The sequence below is a fragment of the Poromitra crassiceps genome, assembly GCF_964638095.1.
Source record: "Poromitra crassiceps genome assembly, chromosome: 19".
In the NCBI taxonomy this organism is placed as follows: domain Eukaryota; kingdom Metazoa; phylum Chordata; class Actinopteri; order Beryciformes; family Melamphaidae; genus Poromitra; species Poromitra crassiceps.
In genome coordinates this window covers 5,021,390-5,040,459 of record NC_139646.1, presented here as the reverse complement: position 1 = coordinate 5,040,459, position 19,070 = coordinate 5,021,390, and the positions used below count along the sequence as shown (strand labels likewise).

At 42.8% G+C, this 19,070-nt stretch overlaps 1 protein-coding gene across 1 annotated transcript in view; it reads right to left on the bottom strand.

Moving 5' to 3' along the window:
- The window catches only part of LOC310794071 (bromodomain-containing protein 4-like), a 39,903-nt gene that overhangs the window by 16,920 nt on the left and 3,913 nt on the right, over positions 1-19,070 (bottom strand). Inside the window, exons 2-5 of the mRNA XM_083655952.1 lie at positions 4,236-4,473; positions 2,066-2,158; positions 1,135-1,272; positions 806-935 (exon numbers count right to left, since the gene is read on the bottom strand). Coding sequence (XP_083512078.1) covers positions 806-935; positions 1,135-1,272; positions 2,066-2,158; positions 4,236-4,367 — 493 coding nt within the window. The 5' untranslated portion in view covers positions 4,368-4,473. The remainder of the gene's footprint in view (positions 1-805; positions 936-1,134; positions 1,273-2,065; positions 2,159-4,235; positions 4,474-19,070) is intronic.

Genomic DNA, 19,070 nt, shown 5'->3' with positions numbered 1-19,070 from the left:
AGAATACAGGGGATGACGTCAAGGAGCAGAGGAAGTAAAAAAGAGGCATAAAGACGAGACGTGCCTTACTGAAGAGCCTTACTTACTGAAGAGCCTTACTGAAGAGCCTTACTGAAGAGCCTTACTGAAGAGCCTTACTGAAGAGCCTTACTGAAGAGCCTTACTGAAGTGCCTTACTGAAGTGCCTTACTGAAGAGCCTTACTGAAGAGCCTTACTGAAGAGCCTTACTGAAGAGCCTTACTGAGCCTTACTGAAGAGCCTTACTGAAGAGCCTGGGGCAATCCATGAATTAAATTAACAAGTCTCAATGCTAAAGACGAGGAACCAGTACGGAGAAGGGATCAAAACTGCACACACAAGCTCGGCTGGTTAGGTTAGTATCATTAAGAGTGTCATTAATTCACTCTGCTGCACCTCCTCATCGCGCAATGTCCATCATAATGTGAAAAATCTATGCTTTAAATTCAGAATGAGAACACAATCATATATATATATATTATATATATATATATATATATATATATACATGTACAGTATATATAGAGAGAGAGAGACTCATTTGATTTTGGTGTCGAAATTTGCCACTTGCGAGATGACTTGCCAGTTTTGGAGCTTTGCTCAAACTGAGCCCGTGTCATACTGACATGATGTATTTCTTTTCTCAGGAGACACCCACCTAGCCTAGGTAAACCCAGCCCCCAAGTGACCTGCTCTCTCAGTTCCCAGTCACTATTGGTCTGAGAGCAGGTCACGTGGGGGATGGGTTTACCCAGGCTAACACCCACCCCCCTCTGAGAGCTTTACCTTGCTCCCGTCTGGCCCCACGCCGCTTGTTAACCACGGCGATCTCAGTCTCCTCCTGGGGCATCTCAGAGACCTTATTGAGGAACATCTTCTCCAAGGCCTCCGCCATTAACACAATATCATCACCGGGCTACACACACACACACACACACACACACACACACACACACACACACACACACACACACACACACACACACTTTTAAGGATATTAGCTATTTTTCTCTCTTTACTTGAGCGATAAAACAGTTGAGCTATCCGTCTACCTGAACTACAAGAATACATTGTGGGACGAGGAAATCTTACATGGCCAGTGAGCATAGGCTTACCTTATTATAGATATAGCAATTTGTGAACATTGTATTGAAGTCCTGCATACACTCCTGGGCATTAGGGTAGTAACTGTTCTCCAGACGTTTCCTTATGGTCCCCATGTCCATAGGGCACTTGATGATCTTATGGTAGTCCTTGAGAGAGAGAAAGCAGGAAGAATGTGCGAGGTGAATACCCTGTCTGAACAGTATTTAACGAATAAATACGAGAAGCGAAGGATTCATGCTTTTTTTTATTCCTTCATCAACTCTCATGGTCCTCCTTAAGCTGGGAATATGCTTGACGTTTGGCCCGGCCGCACGGAAATGAGACACAGAATCCTGACGAAAAAACATGTGGAGCTTTTATACTGTGTGCAGGTTTCTGCTCGCGGAAGTCTTGAAAACTCCACTTTGTCCGTCCAGCCGCGTCCGCGTAGTTACAAAATTCGGGGTGTGCACGGCCAGGCGAAAAACCGTCCGCACAGGAGCCTTGCGGAGGGGCGTGTCGGCTGTGTCACTCACGGTCCTCGCCGATGCAGGAAGCATAATTCCAGCTTTACACTCTGATTGCATGCAGACACAGACACACAGACACTAGGGGTGTCAAAATTAATTGTTTAATCGAGGCATTGCGACAAATCGAATTGCTGCAGATAATTGCTGAATCGCTAAATTTATGTTGACATTCAGATTTTAAAGCAAGTAAAAAAGGGACTTGATATTTATCTGACTGTATAATAATTGATGAAAAAGTAGCCATGTGCAGTAATAATATAGAAAATTGAGGATGTGATACTTGGAGCTGCGATACTTTGTTTGAGCTGTATCAAGATGCAGCATAAATGCATCGTGGATTCGAATCGTTGACGGATGAATCATAATCAAATGGAATGGTGAGGCCAGTGAAGATTCACAGCCCTAACAGACACAGTGACACACTACTCACAGGCAGTTCCAGTTTGGTGGCATCTACGGGAGAGTGGAAGGGCCATGCAAATTGGTGTTTCCATAAAGTCTTCACCACCACTTTTAGAAGGTACTGAAAAATAGTAAAATGACACCTGAAATCAATCAAATTGTATTACAACACAAGTTGAGATGTGCAAAGCACAACAGAACAGAAACACAATTTTCTCTACCTGTAGTTGGTTATTCTCCCTACCTGTAGTTTTCTCCCTACCTGTAGTTGGTTATTCTCCCTACCTGTAGTTGGTTATTCTCCCTACCTGTAGTTTTCTCTCTACCTGTAGTTTTCTCCCTACCTGTAGTTGGTTATTCTCCCTACCTGTAGTTTTCTCCCTACCTGTAGTTGGTTATTCTCCCTACCTGTAGTTTTCTCCCTACCTGTAGTTTTCTCCCTACCTGTAGTTGGTTATTCTCCCTACCTGTAGTTTTCTCCCTACCTGTAGTTGGTTATTCTCCCTACCTGTAGTTTTCTCCCTACCTGTAGTTGGTTATTCTCCCTACCTGTAGTTGGTTATTCTCCCTATCTGTAGTTTTCTCCCTACCTGTAGTTTTCTCCCTACCTGTAGTTGGTTATTCTCCCTACCTGTAGTTGGTTATTCTCCCTACCTGTAGTTTTCTCCCTACCTGTAGTTGGTTATTCTCCCTACCTGTAGTTTTCTCCCTACCTGTAGTTTTCTCTCTACCTGTAGTTGGTTATTCTCCCTACCTGTAGTTTTCTCTCTACCTGTAGTTGGTTATTCTCCCTACCTGTAGTTTTCTCCCTACCTGTAGTTGGTTATTCTCCCTACCTGTAGTTTTCTCTCTACCTGTAGTTGGTTATTCTCCCTACCTGTAGTTTTCTCCCTACCTGTAGTTGGTTATTCTCCCTACCTGTAGTTTTCTCCCTACCTGTAGTTGGTTATTCTCCCTACCTGTAGTTTTCTCCCTACCTGTAGTTGGTTATTCTCCCTACCTGTAGTTTTCTCTCTACCTGTAGTTGGTTATTCTCCCTACCTGTAGTTTTCTCCCTACCTGTAGTTGGTTATTCTCCCTACCTGTAGTTGGTTATTCTCCCTACCTGTAGTTTTCTCCCTACCTGTAGTTGGTTATTCTCCCTACCTGTAGTTGGTTATTCTCCCTACCTGTAGTTTTCTCCCTACCTGTAGTTGGTTATTCTCCCTACCTGTAGTTGGTTATTCTCCCTACCTGTAGTTTTCTCCCTACCTGTAGTTGGTTATTCTCCCTACCTGTAGTTTTCTCCCTACCTGTAGTTGGTTATTCTCCCTACCTGTAGTTGGTTATTCTCCCTACCTGTAGTTTTCTCCCTACCTGTAGTTGGTTATTCTCCCTACCTGTAGTTTTCTCCCTACCTGTAGTTGGTTATTCTCCCTACCTGTAGTTTTCTCCCTACCTGTAGTTGGTTATTCTCCCTACCTGTAGTTGGTTATTCTCCCTACCTGTAGTTTTCTCCCTACCTGTAGTTGGTTATTCTCCCTACCTGTAGTTTTCTCCCTACCTGTAGTTGGTTATTCTCCCTACCTGTAGTTTTCTCCCTACCTGTAGTTGGTTATTCTCCCTACCTGTAGTTTTCTCCCTACCTGTAGTTTTCTCCCTACCTGTAGTTGGTTATTCTCCCTACCTGTAGTTGGTTATTCTCCCTACCTGTAGTTGGTTATTCTCCCTACCTGTAGTTGGTTATTCTCCCTACCTGTAGTTGGTTATTCTCCCTACCTGTAGTTGGTTATTCTCCCTACCTGTAGTTGGTTATTCTCCCTACCTGTAGTTGGTTATTCTCCCTACCTGTAGTTTTCTCCCTACCTGTAGTTGGTTATTCTCCCTACCTGTAGTTGGTTATTCTCCCTACCTGTAGTTTTCTCCCTACCTGTAGTTGGTTATTCTCTCTATCTGTAGTTGGTTATTCTCTCTACCTGTAGTTGGTTATTCTCCCTACCTGTAGTTGGTTATTCTCCCTACCTGTAGTTTTCTCCCTACCTGTAGTTGGTTATTCTCTCTACCTGTAGTTGGTTATTCTCTCTACCTGTAGTTGGTTATTCTCCCTACCTGTAGTTGGTTATTCTCCCTACCTGTAGTTTTCTCCCTACCTGTAGTTGGTTATTCTCTCTACCTGTAGTTGGTTATTCTCTCTACCTGTAGTTGGTTATTCTCCCTACCTGTAGTTGGTTGGTCTGTCGTTTGGGTCTGGAGGGATTCCATGTTTCAGGGGCCGGAGGGTTGATGCCGGGGAGAGGCGGTGGGGCAGAGGGAGGGGCCTGGCTGCTGCCCGCCTCCAGTCCGTCTCCCATAGCAACGGTGGGTGGCTGTGCAGACAGTTTAGGCAGATTGGACCTGGCAGGGGCAGGCGGGACCGGGTGGCGCCCCCTCAGGCCATCACACTCCTGACTTGACGCTCTGAGGGAAAGATCAACATCATCATCATCACTTGACTGTTGCCTACTATACTTACTTTCTCAGCATCACCACCATCACTCATATTCCAAATATGCTGAGAATGATCATCAGCCCAGCCAGCAGCTTACATCATCTACATTTGACACATTTAGCTGCTCTGATCCATAGTGAGTGAGGAGTACAACAGGTAGTAGACAACGCTGTTGTCGGATCGCCAAAATAAGGAGCAACCGAAGGTTGCAAATGTCAGGGTCCTAGTGCCCTTACAATATTCCTGTGGCCATAGAAGAATCATATGAATGCAACGTGCTAGGCAAAAGAAACAGCGTTAACACCTCTTCCTAACATACAGCGAGTGAGCAAGCTGAGAGAAAAGTATTGTCCCGAAGATAAATTGCGAGTGATGTCCAATACTTGGAAGCAGGACGACCCTCGCATCCAAAAATGCAAATCCAAAAATGCAAATCCAAAAATATCCCTGCGAAGCTTCGCAGGAATAGAGCCAAGGCGAGCGATTTTTCAATCAAACGGCACGTCGGTTAGCCTGTTCGTTTACACGGCAAGCAGGTTAGGACATCATTTGAAAAAATTGAAACCATCTGATGCTTGCTCGTCCGCATCGCATCCAGTTACGAATGGTAAGAGTTAAAGAGAGAGACATGGTCGTTTTTCATTTTTAGGAGCAACTAGGAAAACTCTCGAAAATCTCGATAGGACTCAGTATCAGTATTCTAGCAGAGAAGTTATACGAGAGGGAGCGTGTCTTGTTGCCATCAGTGTTGCTTTGGTGTGATGCTCTTCTACTTGCTACAACAGAGCAGCTAACTCCATAGCATTCTGATCATCCATTGCCCCCCCCCCCCCCCCATACCATTGGCTATTCCCTACCTATGTGGAAGTAATATTGTTTTAACGCATTCTATGGAAATCATCACAACCTGTGCATTTGGGCAACACAACAGGTCATTGTTTGTTGATAAAGATCCCCATGGCATTAGCTGTGCACAAGGGTTCCCAAGACAAATAGCTGGCAACCGCTAATTATGGTGATGACTAGTTGGAAACCGCTAGATAGTTACCAAAAAACGGTAAATACTAGGTGTATATCATTGCTGGGCTATTATATTGGTGGTAATCTCTTGAAACAGATGTTAGACTTGCATCGCAAATCTGTCAGCAAGCTCCGTGAAAAGCCGAATAACAGAGCTGGTAGGGGTGGGACAAAATATTGATACTCACGGTATCGCGATATTTCCACTTGTGATACGTTATCGATCCACTGGCACCAAGTATCGATATGTTTATTTAATTTTTTTTTTTTTTTTTTAATAAACAGGCAAAAATATTATGCTGTGTGTGGTAGTTGAAACATAGTTTCAAGTTGACGTTTATTTATGTTTGTAGTTGAAACAAAAACATAAATACTGTAGGCTACATGAATGGAAATGTTTGATCATTAATATCTACTTTTAGAAATTATATAGGTAGGTAGGTTATATAGGTTTTCTTGTTTTAACAATAATAATAAAAAGACTTAATGTGTAACTTTTCCTCCGTAGTATCGAAAATGGTATGAGTGAGTGAGTGAACTCTGAGAGAGTTCATGTCAATTCTGCTAATAAATACATAATACCTGCTTCTTGCCTTTTAGGGGTATTTCTTTCTTTTCAGTTACACAGATATCGTGATGTATCGTAGGTTAAATTTCTTCCAATATATCGATTATCGCAGAATCGCTGTATCATGATAATATCGTTATCGAGATCCAAGTATTGTGACCATATCGTATCGTGAGTTACTCCACGATTCCCACCCCTACGTAGGGGGCAGGCTCGCATGCTGCGCTTTGCCCAATCAAAATGGAGTGGATGTGACCGACGGTCAACCGAGTCAACCACCGTGTAGTAAAACATGCCATTTTCAGCGTGTAGCAACGAGCTAGCGTTGTTGTTGTTGTTGTTTCACAGCGGCGGAGGCATTTGAGATCGACAGTTTCGACACGCAGGGAGCGGAAAGGAAATCCATAAATGGTCAGAGCCGGTTGGTCGGAGCCAATGGCAGAGCTTACAGGGAGCGGAAAGGGATTTTCTTCCGCTGCCGAGTCCGACGGAGCGGAACTCTCTGGCGGAGCTCCTTGGGTTCTTGTTATTCAGGAATTCAAACGAGCCTGCCCCCAGGGGTTGAGGTTAGAGATTTATTATTATTTTATTTTTTGACCGTTGGGTTCCCAGATTGTATTGGTGGACAATAACATAATAGCATAAATTTATTTTTATGTGCACCAAATCACCAGATTTTTTAAATGATTTAATTTAGGCTATATGCAAAATACCTTTACAGTATGTCACTAGAAACAATGTCTTGTAGTGTTTTTTGTTTTGTTTGTTTTTCTCCAGTCACAAAAGTGGAATGAATGCTTGCGTCAGCCATCAGGAATTTGGATCCAAACCATTCTTGATGCTGGACATTCCAATTACTGCCAACGAAAGCAAGCAATGCAACATAGTGTAGCACAGTGATACTCAAGTTGCGGCCCGGGGGCCAGATGCGGCTCGCGATAGGGTGCCGAGTGGCCCCCTGACCATTTTCTAATTCACAAACACAACTTATGTTAAATAAAAGTTTGACTGAGCTCCAGCTAAATTGTCAAATATCGCTGCCTGCTTGCTGCCCAGGCACTTGTACTTAACTAACTTAACCTAAATAACTATCGAACCTGTGTGCCCAAAATTGTCAGACCAAACTGGCTGGCACCCCAAAAACCTACAATCCGCTACAGAAAAATGTATATAAATTGATGTTTGTTTATTAACTGGCCCCTGGCATCCTGTCATTTTGCAAAAGTGGCCCGCGAGCAAAGCAAGTTCAGTATCCCTGCTGTAGCAGGTCAACTGACTTTGAAAGTAACTCTGTGATGCTTGACTTTCTAAAATAACAGCCACCAAAAAAAGGACTTTTAAGGCCCACTTTGTTACTTCCAACCAAAAAAACTTGATTGTGCATTAAGTTAATGTGCATTAAGTTGTATTAACGATGTCTTATGATGAGACCTTGTGTCCCCCTGCCACTCCGCACATGGGTGGAATCTCCCTGGAGAGTATCTGTCCAATCAGGTGTCAGAATTTCACGTCAATCTACGATGACATCACAGCTGGATTTGCCTACTAACACAGGAGCAGCAGCCTATGGGTAAAATTGTGGAATTTTAGCTCCGCTGCTGATGCTCTGTGAATCGCCAAATGACAAACAGATTGTGATGGTTTGGTTTGGTTTATTTGAAAGTTAACACATTGAGTGCCAGCCATTTTTTCATCCTGTAGGTAAGTTGTGCCAGGTTTTTTTTTGAGGATTCTGGCTCATTTTACAAGAGCCGAGGATTATTTTCTGTTAAGAATTCATGAACACCAATCATCTAAAAATAACTAATAGAATGTGTGCTTTCTCTGTCTAAAAGAGTTAGTTTGCAGAGTTAGTAGTTATGTAGATATTAGCCGTTGAGTACAGCATGGTTTCAGCGTCTGGAAATTTATTCAGAGATAAATGGCTTTTTGTGAAACAGTCACTTTAACCATTCATTTTTGGCATCAGTAAGACCGTCAGACATTCTAAACAATAGTTTTGAACAGTAATTTCCTCCATAACAACAGGAAACACCCCTCTCATTCAAACTCCTCCCTCCGTGTGTCTTCTCCTCCTTCCTCCTGGCTCTACAGCGGGCGTGTCAGAAGCGCGTTGCTGCTGCCTGCCTGCCTGCCTGCCTGCGTGCCTGCCTGCCTGCTTGCCTGCGTGCGGACGCTCCTTGTGCGAGTCAAGATGGGCCGGGGAATGCGTGGGCGATGGGCAGATGTTGATTCTGGCCTTTCTGAGGTGTTTCAAAGTGTGTTTCACCTATAATCTATTTTGCAAATCGCTCTCCGCTCTCTGTGTGCTGCTGCCTGCGCGCGGCCGCTCTCGGGCAAGACAAGTCTGGAATGGATTACTGTAAAATCGCCTCGCCATTTCCTTGAATGGCTTGCTCCCGCGGCAGTTTTTTCTTTGATTTCGCTCGTCTGGGGGAGCACTGTCAACACTTAGTGGGTCGGTAAAATAGATTATACACATTCTCTTGCTCCAATAGTGATCTCGAAGATGTAAAAGTTGTTGATTGATGTCCCACCGTCAAAAAAAAAAAATGTTTATGTAAGACGAGATATCTCGGCTCTGGCACTCAAGCGTTGGATTATGTAAGACGAGATACCTCGGCTATGGCACTTAACGTGTTAAGAAGAAACACACATATAGTCCCCCCCCCCCCCCCCCCCCATCCCATAGACAGACACAGGAAAGAACCACAGTATGTCATTCCATAACTAACAAGGATAAAAAGTTTAAAAAACCCCCAGAAAAGTCAAAGACTTATTTCCACTGCGGTCCTCTTAGTAACGGCAAGATGGACAAGGCAACAACAGATGCAGCGCAACAATCAACTCAACATTTCAAAAAATAGAATAGAGTACCGGGATATACAACAAATACAGTATATAGTTAAAAAAACAACAGGCCCAGACCCTCCAATGGAAAGACTATTGCACCAGGTTTGCCATCAGCCACTTTTTGACTGCCCACAACAGACTTTTAGAGCCAATAGATTTAAGTGGCGCTGGAAGGCTATTCCACGCTACTGCTCCAGCGAAGGTACTTGTCCCTACTAATGTCCTCAATCTAAGAGTGTTGACATTGTAGCCACTGGCCCTGGTCCTGTGGTTGTGGGAGTCACAATTGGCACATTAGAGATAGATTTGTCTATTTGCCTCTGTGGATATTGCGTGCACCGCAGAAGAGCACAATGTCACTCTGTAGTCACAGAAGGAGAAGGAGAAGAGCCAGTAGGACAAAAACAACATTTTCTTCCCACAGCAGCAATCTCTCAGTGCGAGTTCAGACGGGCACAGAGCAGTAATCAAAACTGGGGGGTCAGGGGTCAGGTTTAAACCCGCGACCTAAACCTGATGCGACCGACACATCTGAATCAGAACCTGTTCATTGTCAATATTAACGAACCAACCTGCCCCACTCGCAGAATGGGAGCTGTGCGTTTCGGATTTAGCCACGCATCACTATTTGGGCTGTTTATAGCAAAGATGTGTAGCCTTACTCAGTAGTGGGAGATTTCAGTAGGTAGTGGTTAGGGATGTTCATTTTGAACCATTTCCATAATCGAAAATCGGGAAAATGAACGATCAATTATCGATAGCATAATAATAATAATATTATTATTATTATTTTTTTTACTCTGGTCTGGTAGTAACGTTGCGCGTTCTCGGGCAGCTATAATGGCGATGCCGCTGTGTAGTAAGAATATCAGACACTAGCACTGTGGCCAGGTAAACAAACATGTTACATGTCAGGTTACATGATGTAAGGCAATCGGCGTCTTCCAGCTTAGCTGACAGCACAAGAGTCAAATCAACAGGCCTGAGCCTCACTGAGGTCCGCAGACCGCTGGGTGCGTTTGTTTGTGTCCCCGGCGCATGCCGGTGTGAATTCCCCATGTTTAAAACAGTTTTGTTGGCACAAAGGCCCGTGCCCAGCCAGAAAACTAGAGACTATATGAAGCTCCACCTCACGTTAGTCGGCTGTGCAATGGAGTGGGGCGAGGAGGAACGAATTCCACCCAAACCTAGTCTGCAAAAAAAAAAAAAAAAAAAAAAAAAAAAATCGATCAAAATTCCACATGATGATTCAATTCCTTAACGATCAATTATCGATTTTCGATAATTGATGAACATCCCTAGTAGTGGTACATGATTTAATTTGCATTTTATGTTGATGACCTGGAGTAAAGCTACTGAAGGAATGTAGGAATATTATGTTAACATAACAAAGAGCCAGGATTTGCTTTACTTTTGAAAGAAAATCTGTTGATTTAGTTATCTACTTTATTTTCAGTGGGGGGGGGGGGTTGATTCAGGAAAACCTAAGATTTTTTTAATATAAATACCATGTGTAAATTGTAATTTCATCATTTTGTTTTAGTATTTTTCAATCAATTTCTGATTCAGCACACACCTTCTGATTGATCAAATACAAACTACTAAACTATCCAAGCAATAACAAAGTCCTATTCCAGAGGTCAGTGTTGTCAAGACAGGGGAGTACCAGTAGGCTATGTTGAATAATAAAATGAAACTACAAATAACTCAAATAGAGTTAGTCCATTGCAGGTGGGGCTCGAATCCTCAGGTTTATCGACACCTATGTTGCTATGTGGGAGACTAGTTGACTTTCTTTTTTTATTTCTTTTTTTAGTCTAGCACTATTTGCTACTTCCCAATAATGATGCTGATTGGTAGAGTTCTTTCTCGGCACAATCCATCCTGCTCCTCATAGTAGCTCTGGAATGTAGGGGGGGGGTGGACGAATGCAAGGTCAACGGGGTCACGCTCCTGTATGGACAAGCTGACTTTGTGAGCAATGTGGACGACGTTTTAATAAGCCTCAGTCAGCTTATACATAGCGGTACCGGACTGTGACACCATTGACCTTTAGGGGTGGGGGAAAAAAATCGATTCACCTAAGTATCGCGATTTTTAATGTCACGATTTTTTGAATCGATATTTTATTCCAGAATCGATAATCGCAAAAAAAAATTTTTTTTTTTTTTGGGTGCTTGCAGTCAGGCCACTCACTGAACAGCAGGCCAGGCGCCGCCTACTGGTTTACTAGTGGTTTTATTACTTTATTAGTTAGTCTGAAGTAATAATTACACTTCAGGGTTAAAGTGGGTGCATCTCATTGTAAAATTGGACTTCAAACGGCCCAAATCTGGCTTCAAACGGCCCAAATTGGGCTTCAAACGGCCCAAATTTCACGCGCGTCGGCCCATATCGGCCTGGCCTGCTTGGTATCTAATGCCCGGCCTGAATTATGATCCCAGTCCGCCCCTGTTTTTAACTATATCGCCCAGCCCTACTCATGATATATAATATACAGTCTCTAGTGTATGATTCAACTTTTCCCATGTTCTAATCTACGGTAGTGTAAAAAAGCAAACAAACTGAAAAAATAAAAGAAAAAAATAAACAAAAATCGCAATAAATCGTAATATCGAATCACAATAATCGTAGAATCGCAATAATCGTAGAATCGCAATATAAATCGAATCGGCACCCAAGAATCGTGATAGTATCGAATCGGGAGATAAGTGAATCGCCACAGCCCTATTGACCTTGCATTCGTTTTTGCCCAACTTTCCAGTGCTACAGTACTATGAGAAACAGGATGGATTTGTGCTGAGAAAGAAGTCTACCAATCAACATCAATCATCATCATAGGTAAGTAGCAAATAGGGCTAGACTTTAAAAAATGTCCACTATCCCTTTAATAATCACACTAGTGCAGAGAATTGTCTGCCATTAGTGAATGTCAGCTGGTTTTGGTTGGTTGTGAGAGATGATTCCAAACTCTTCAGCGTTGACCGATGACACACCTAAATCTAGAGGCTGTGAAGGTGAACAGAGCTCACCAATAGGGCCTGGCCTGCATAATGACCTGCTGCCATTGCAAAAGATGTGACCGCATAACATAAGGATTAGGGGTGCACCGATCGATCGGCAAGCAATCTGTATCGGCCGATTTTGACCTCAAATATGCGATCGGCAATTTTTTTATATAAAAATAAATAAATAATAATAATAATAATAAAAAAAGGCGCATCACTAATCAGGCTTTCCAACGATATAAAATACAATGCCAATTGGTATTATTAAAGGGGAGAAATAATCGACCTAAAATAACGTTTCCAAACTTTCTTTGAGGAGTTTATATATCGGTGATCGGTGATCGGTCGATGATCGGTTGGGCAGATATTTCCCATAGGCGATCGGCAATCGGTGGCAAAAAACGTGATCGGTGCACCCCTAATAAGGATGCATGTTAGTGAGAAAATATGCGTGTTTAGAAAAGTACAAACGTCTCCCTCAATATTTGCTCCTTGAAGTAGAATTAAAGCTTCTTCTAATACGGTCTATGCTTCAAACACCAGTCTGGCTTTAGTGCAAAAAAACAAAAACATTCACTGCAGGGTGTTGATCACCCCTCTTTGGCTTTAGGTGCAGATCTGTGGCATGTTGCTATGTTACCACCGGTGAAGAATGCCGGTTTCCGACGGGGCACTAGTGGTGGGAATGCAGACATTTTGGCCCAAGTGACACACCCTTGGAACACATCTGCCTAAATCTCATGTCGCTTTGGACACTCCAGTGGATCTGTCTCACTGTCAAACTCTTTGGCATCTTCGGCATGGTAGAGAAGGTACTCAAATTCTTCTTTGGCTTCTTAGCTGTCAGTTCAATGAGAATGTCGGTATTTTTTCAACCTGGACCTTATTTTCATATTTTTTATGTTTAACTAACTAGTCAGAGCGATTTTGGATTACCTTGCAGCAGTGTTCACCCTCTATCCGTCTGCTGTCCATCACATTAAATGCGATAAATGCAGAAGAAACATTAAGGGAATCTTCAGTCATCTCTCCATTCAAAAACCACACAGTTTCATGTTTAATGTTAATGCGACTCACTTCTAGAATTGCTCCGTGGATTATAACGTTATGCTTGCCGAGTTGAAGAGTGGCACCTGATAATCCAGAAATGGCATCAGTGTATGTACCTTTGTAGATCATCAAGAAACTTTAAATAACGTAGAGGTTTTGAATTAAGACTTGGTCGCTGCCTGCCTGCAAGACGATGCATGTACAGTATCAGGTCTAGACGATGCATGTACAGTATCAGGTCTAGATGCATGTACAGTATCAGGTCTAGATGATGCATGTACAGTATCAGGTCTAGATGCATGTACAGTATCAGGTCTAGATGATGCATGTACAGTATCAGGTCTAGACGATGCATGTACAGTATCAGGTCTAGATGATGCATGTACAGTATCAGGTCTAGATGCATGTACAGTATCAGGTCTAGATGCATGTACAGTATCAGGTCTAGATGATGCATGTACAGTATCAGGTCTAGATGCATGTACAGTATCAGGTCTAGATGATGCATGTACAGTATCAGGTCTAGATGCATGTACAGTATCAGGTCTAGATGCATGTACAGTATCAGGTCTAGATGATGCATGTACAGTATCAGGTCTAGATGCATGTACAGTATCAGGTCTAGATGCATGTACAGTATCAGGTCTAGATGCATGTACAGTATCAGGTCTAGATGATGCATGTACAGTATCAGGTCTAGATGCATGTCCAGTATCAGGTCTAGATGCATGTACTATCAGGTCTAGATGCATGTACAGTATCAGGTCTAGATGATGCATGTACAGTATCAGGTCTAGACGATGCATGTACAGTATCAGGTCTAGATGATGCATGTACAGTATCAGGTCTAGATGCATGTACAGTATCAGGTCTAGATGCATGTACAGTATCAGGTCTAGATGATGCATGTACAGTATCAGGTCTAGATGCATGTACAGTATCAGGTCTAGATGATGCATGTACAGTATCAGGTCTAGATGCATGTACAGTATCAGGTCTAGATGCATGTACAGTATCAGGTCTAGATGCATGTACAGTATCAGGTCTAGATGATGCATGTACAGTATCAGGTCTAGATGCATGTACAGTATCAGGTCTAGATGCATGTACAGTATCAGGTCTAGATGATGCATGTACAGTATCAGGTCTAGATGATGCATGTACAGTATCAGGTCTAGATGCATGTACAGTATCAGGTCTAGATGCATGTACAGTATCAGGTCTAGATGATGCATGTACAGTATCAGGTCTAGATGATGCATGTACAGTATCAGGTCTAGATGCATGTACAGTATCAGGTCTAGATGATGCATGTACAGTATCAGGTCTAGATGCATGTACAGTATCAGGTCTAGATGCATGTACAGTATCAGGTCTAGATGCATGTACAGTATCAGGTCTAGACGATGCATGTACAGTATCAGGTCTAGATGCATGTACAGTATCAGGTCTAGATGCATGTACAGTATCAGGTCTAGCAGCAGATCAGCAGAGGCAGACAACCTCAAACACCAGGTGATTGACAGCTCTAATTCGCAGAATAGCAGAGTGGATAGAAATGCGCATTATTTCGCATTTCTTTTGCCGATTTTCAGAAAAATCTGTTTCAATTTGCGATACACTTGGCTGGAAAGCCAACTATTGGCAGAGATAGAAGCTCCCCTTGACCCCGCTCTTCAGTTTGTAATCCATAATCACAGCCTGGCTCAAATAAATACGGGCGGCCATCAAATTCAAATGCCTCGTCCATATTCTCGAAATCGGATCAATATTCAGCCAGAACTTACAAACTCTTTCAGCTACTCCAAAAACAAGAAAAATGGCAGCCCCCAGCTTTGCCCACCACAGCTGACTTCCAGCAAACAACACAACTCTCGCAAGACTAAATTATCTCTATAATAATGTAATGATGGAATAATCTGATCCTGTCAGTGGTAAAAAACAAGCCGGTTTAGCGCAGTAGGGGCATCGTGTGGGAAAAGCAGCTGCCAACTGAAGCAATCTTGGTCAATACTCAATACTGCACCAATTTCAAATATTTCTGTTCATATTACTAGTTACTTAGTTATACATTAAAAAGAAAGAAAGAAAATAGGTTCCAGGTTGAAAAACACAGGAATTCTCCTTTCAATTGCTGCAGCTTCTCCTGCTGGTGCTGGTGTGGAAACTTCCTTCTTCTCAGCATTGCCTGCACTACCAGCAATGGCTCAATATATGCAGCTGCTGCTGTCGTCTAAATGCAGGCTACCTTCTCATCCTTGATACAGTTGAGCTAAAACAGGGATGAAGGAGGAATGACATGTCTTGCAGCTCCTGCGTAGCTGGTTCTCTTATTCAAGAGGTGCGTCATTGTGGGTTTAATATTTTTGGCTGAGCTGGGTGTCGTCATCATCATCTGGTTTCACAATGCGCTCAATGAAAAGACGGAGCACAGGTTTAAGGTGGAGGGAGACACTTGTATACTTCTCTCCAGAAAAGGTTGCAGTGGACTCCATGAGAGAGAGAGGGCTTAGGGCCTTGTTAACAGACTCAGAAACGTCCATGTCTTGCCAAGTTGAAACCAAATGCCTGGTCTTTTCTGTATAACCCTCAGCACTTGAAGACACGCTCAATCAACCTTTGGATTAATTTGTGCCAAGAGCTGGCTGGTGTTCCATGTGTGCGCTGGTGGACCGTGGAACCTGAGCGATGGAGACTAGGCAAGGCCAGTTAAGCCTGAGCGATGGCCAGTTCACGGTTGCTTTTTCCCCATGTATTGGAGAAGGCACTCGCCACTTTCTTGTGCACGCCACTGGCACATTCGACGTGATGCCCTTTCCCACTTCTCTCCATTTTTAAATAATGTATTATAGCGTTTAGAAATATTCGAATAATTCACATTTAAATGATGACAGGACAGAAATCTCATCGGAGCGTTAACCAACACTGTTAGTTAACCTCGTTGTCCAGTCTTTCAGCTGGAGTGCCTTGATAATATCGTTTGTTGCCAGTAGTAATGCAGAGTCCACTTGGCATTCTTCTTTCAATCATCACAGCTCCTGCGCTCCTCTGAGAATTTGGGCAATCATCTCTCCCGTGTGGTCGCCAGGGAGACGTCAACAAACATCTGCTATTCAGATTCCATTATTTGATCAATTGGACTGTCAAACTCATATACGGCTGTGTTATGAATCTTGTCCACACATGAGTTGTGGTAAAGAAGTTGTGTCACACTGCAAAGCTCTTCTTCAGCTTTTCAACAACTCTCTCTGTTCAGCTATGTTATTATTATTATTTTTTTCCAGATTTTTTATCCGATTTTTATCCCCCATTAGTGCTAATTTAATTTATTTATCCTGGTTGCTGCTCCACCCTCTGCCGATCTGGGGAGAGCCGAAACTGGCTCCATGCTTCCTCCGAGACATGGGCAGTTAGCCAGCCGCTTATTTTCACCTGACAGGTGAAGCTTCACCGGTAGGACATAGCACGTGGGAGGATCACGCTATTCCAACCAGTTCCCCTCCTTCTGAACAGGCGCCCCTAACGAGCAGAGGAGGCACCACATTAGCAACCAGGATATTGCATGTTTTGGTGAGGGGTTCCTATATGAAGGAAACCCCCAGGGGGCACGGGGAGAACATGCAAACTCCACACAGAAAGGCCCTTTTGACGACGCCACCCGGGCGGTGGGCACTCGAGGACATGCGGACGGGCACGCATTCCTTCAGCGTTCACAGCGTCCCAGGTGGGAATCGAACCCAGGACCTTCTAGCTGTGAGGCGACAGCTCTACCACTGAGCCACCATGCCCCCCCCAGCTAAGTTATTTCTACTTCAAGTACTTATGGCTGGGCATTTGTTTATATATATTTATATATATATATATATATTTATGCTGTGAAACTCTTTTTTCCACGGTGTATGTATGTGGCAGTCATGACTTGATGTGTTATCTAATCCAAGATTATTATTTTTTAAACCATAAAGTGTGCCTTTAGGAAACGACTGAAGGATGTCAGAGCTGCATCTTGAGCTTCCCTCTTCACTGCTTATATGGACCGCTGGGTGATTGGGTGGATTTTAAGGATTGCCACATACTCACTCACTAGGTTTTGTCTGTAGGTATTACTGGTGTTAACACCCATCGCAATGAAGCTCAACAACAAATCTTTACAGATAGTGCTTGTTGTCCACACACACAGCTCGTCTTCATCTTTGTTCTGTTCTAGTTCGCCAGCTTCGCAATCACTCACATAAAGCTCCACGGCATGCGTCACTGTCTGGGATGCTTTTAGGCAACACTTTTCACACAGCACATATCAAAGATGTACAATGTACATTTCTGTGTGCATAATGTTCAATCAAATATTGTTAAGATCCAGCCTTACTGGGGTTATCTAGTACAGTGTTTTTCAACCTTTTTACACCAAGTAGCACCTCAGAAATGACCTCCATATGAAAGTATGAGAGGGAGGGAGCCCTGCGTTTTATGTGAAGCACTTTGAACTGCATCTGTGTATGAAATGTGCGATGTGCAAATAAACTTGACTTGACTTGCGACAGGTTGAGAACCACTGATCTAGTAGAAACAGTACGGGCAACTCTAAACCATATCACAGATGTCTATACTATATAGATAGCACTGTAAATATAGCAGTAAATAATACTACTGCACCTGTACTACTAGCTACGGCTGCCTCAGGAACACTCGTATAGGAGAGATCATCAGCACACAACACAGCAACTTCTAGAATAAAGCAACACATCAAGATGCTGACATGGCAAATTTCAGCAAAGGTGATTTGTGGTTTTCTATGGTTACGGTTCACTTTGATACTGGAGGAGGCCGAGGTGTGATGAATCTACAACAGGGCTATTCAATTAAATTGTTCGGAGGGCCGCATTGGCAGAAACCTAATGGGCCGAGGGCCGGACCGTTCCCCGAGCTATTAATCCCATTATATGTACACTAGTTGACACAACACGCCACCACATTTTCAAAACTTTTATTTTGCGAAAGTAGCTTAATTGTCATTTTAAAGTGCTTAATTGCTGTCCAACAAAAGCTATTAAAGTCCCAAAACACATACTTGAAACAAATCTAAGTGTTCAACAACATGTCAGCCATTTGAAATATAAGAAGGTAAAACTACTGTAAACATTTTAACCACATTTCTTGTTTAGAACATAGCTAACACATCTCCTGAAAAAACATTAACATTGCACCTTTGCTTGTAGCTTCTCCTGAAAAACATTTATAGTGCATCTGACTTTTAGCTACATCACAGCAGCTCAAAACATTCATAAGGCATCTTGTCTTGTTTAGATCACACCTGAAAAACAACACATTTATAGTGCATCTGACTTTAGCTAAATCACAGCAGCTCACTTTAGCTACATCACAACTGAAAAACAACATGTATAGTGCATCTGACTTTTAGCTACATTACAGCAGCTCAAAACATGTATAAGGCATCATGTCTTGTTTACATCACAACAGAAAAATACATTTATAGTGCATCTGACTTTAGTTCAATCACAGCAGCTCACTTTAGCTACATCACATCTGAAAAACAACACATTTATAGTGGTAGCTAAATCACAGCAGCTCAAAACATGTATAAGGCATCATGTCTTGTTTACATCACAACTGAAAAATACATTTATAGTGCATCTGACTTTAGCTAAATCACAGCAGCTCAAAACCATTGATAAGGCATCATGTCTTCTTTAGCTACATCACAGCATCTCTATTTTGTTTAACTTAATTTAACCAACACACATGAGCTAGCCTGCATCACATCCATTCAATATTGTCCAGACTCCAGTTATCTTTCTTTCACAAATCAGGGGAAAAAACAGATAAGCCTAGCCTAGGCTACTACTAATGAGAGAGATGGCACTTCTTTGACTGGGCAATGGCAGAGAAGGAGGGTTCATATGAAGTGAGGGCAACCCGCAAACAGTGATGCAAACGTTCGTTTGTCAAGGAGACACGGTCGCTCCTTTTTATGGCGTTCATGTGAGAGAAGCTGGACTCGCAGGTATATGTTGATGCGAACATTGTTAACACAGATATGGCCAGTCTT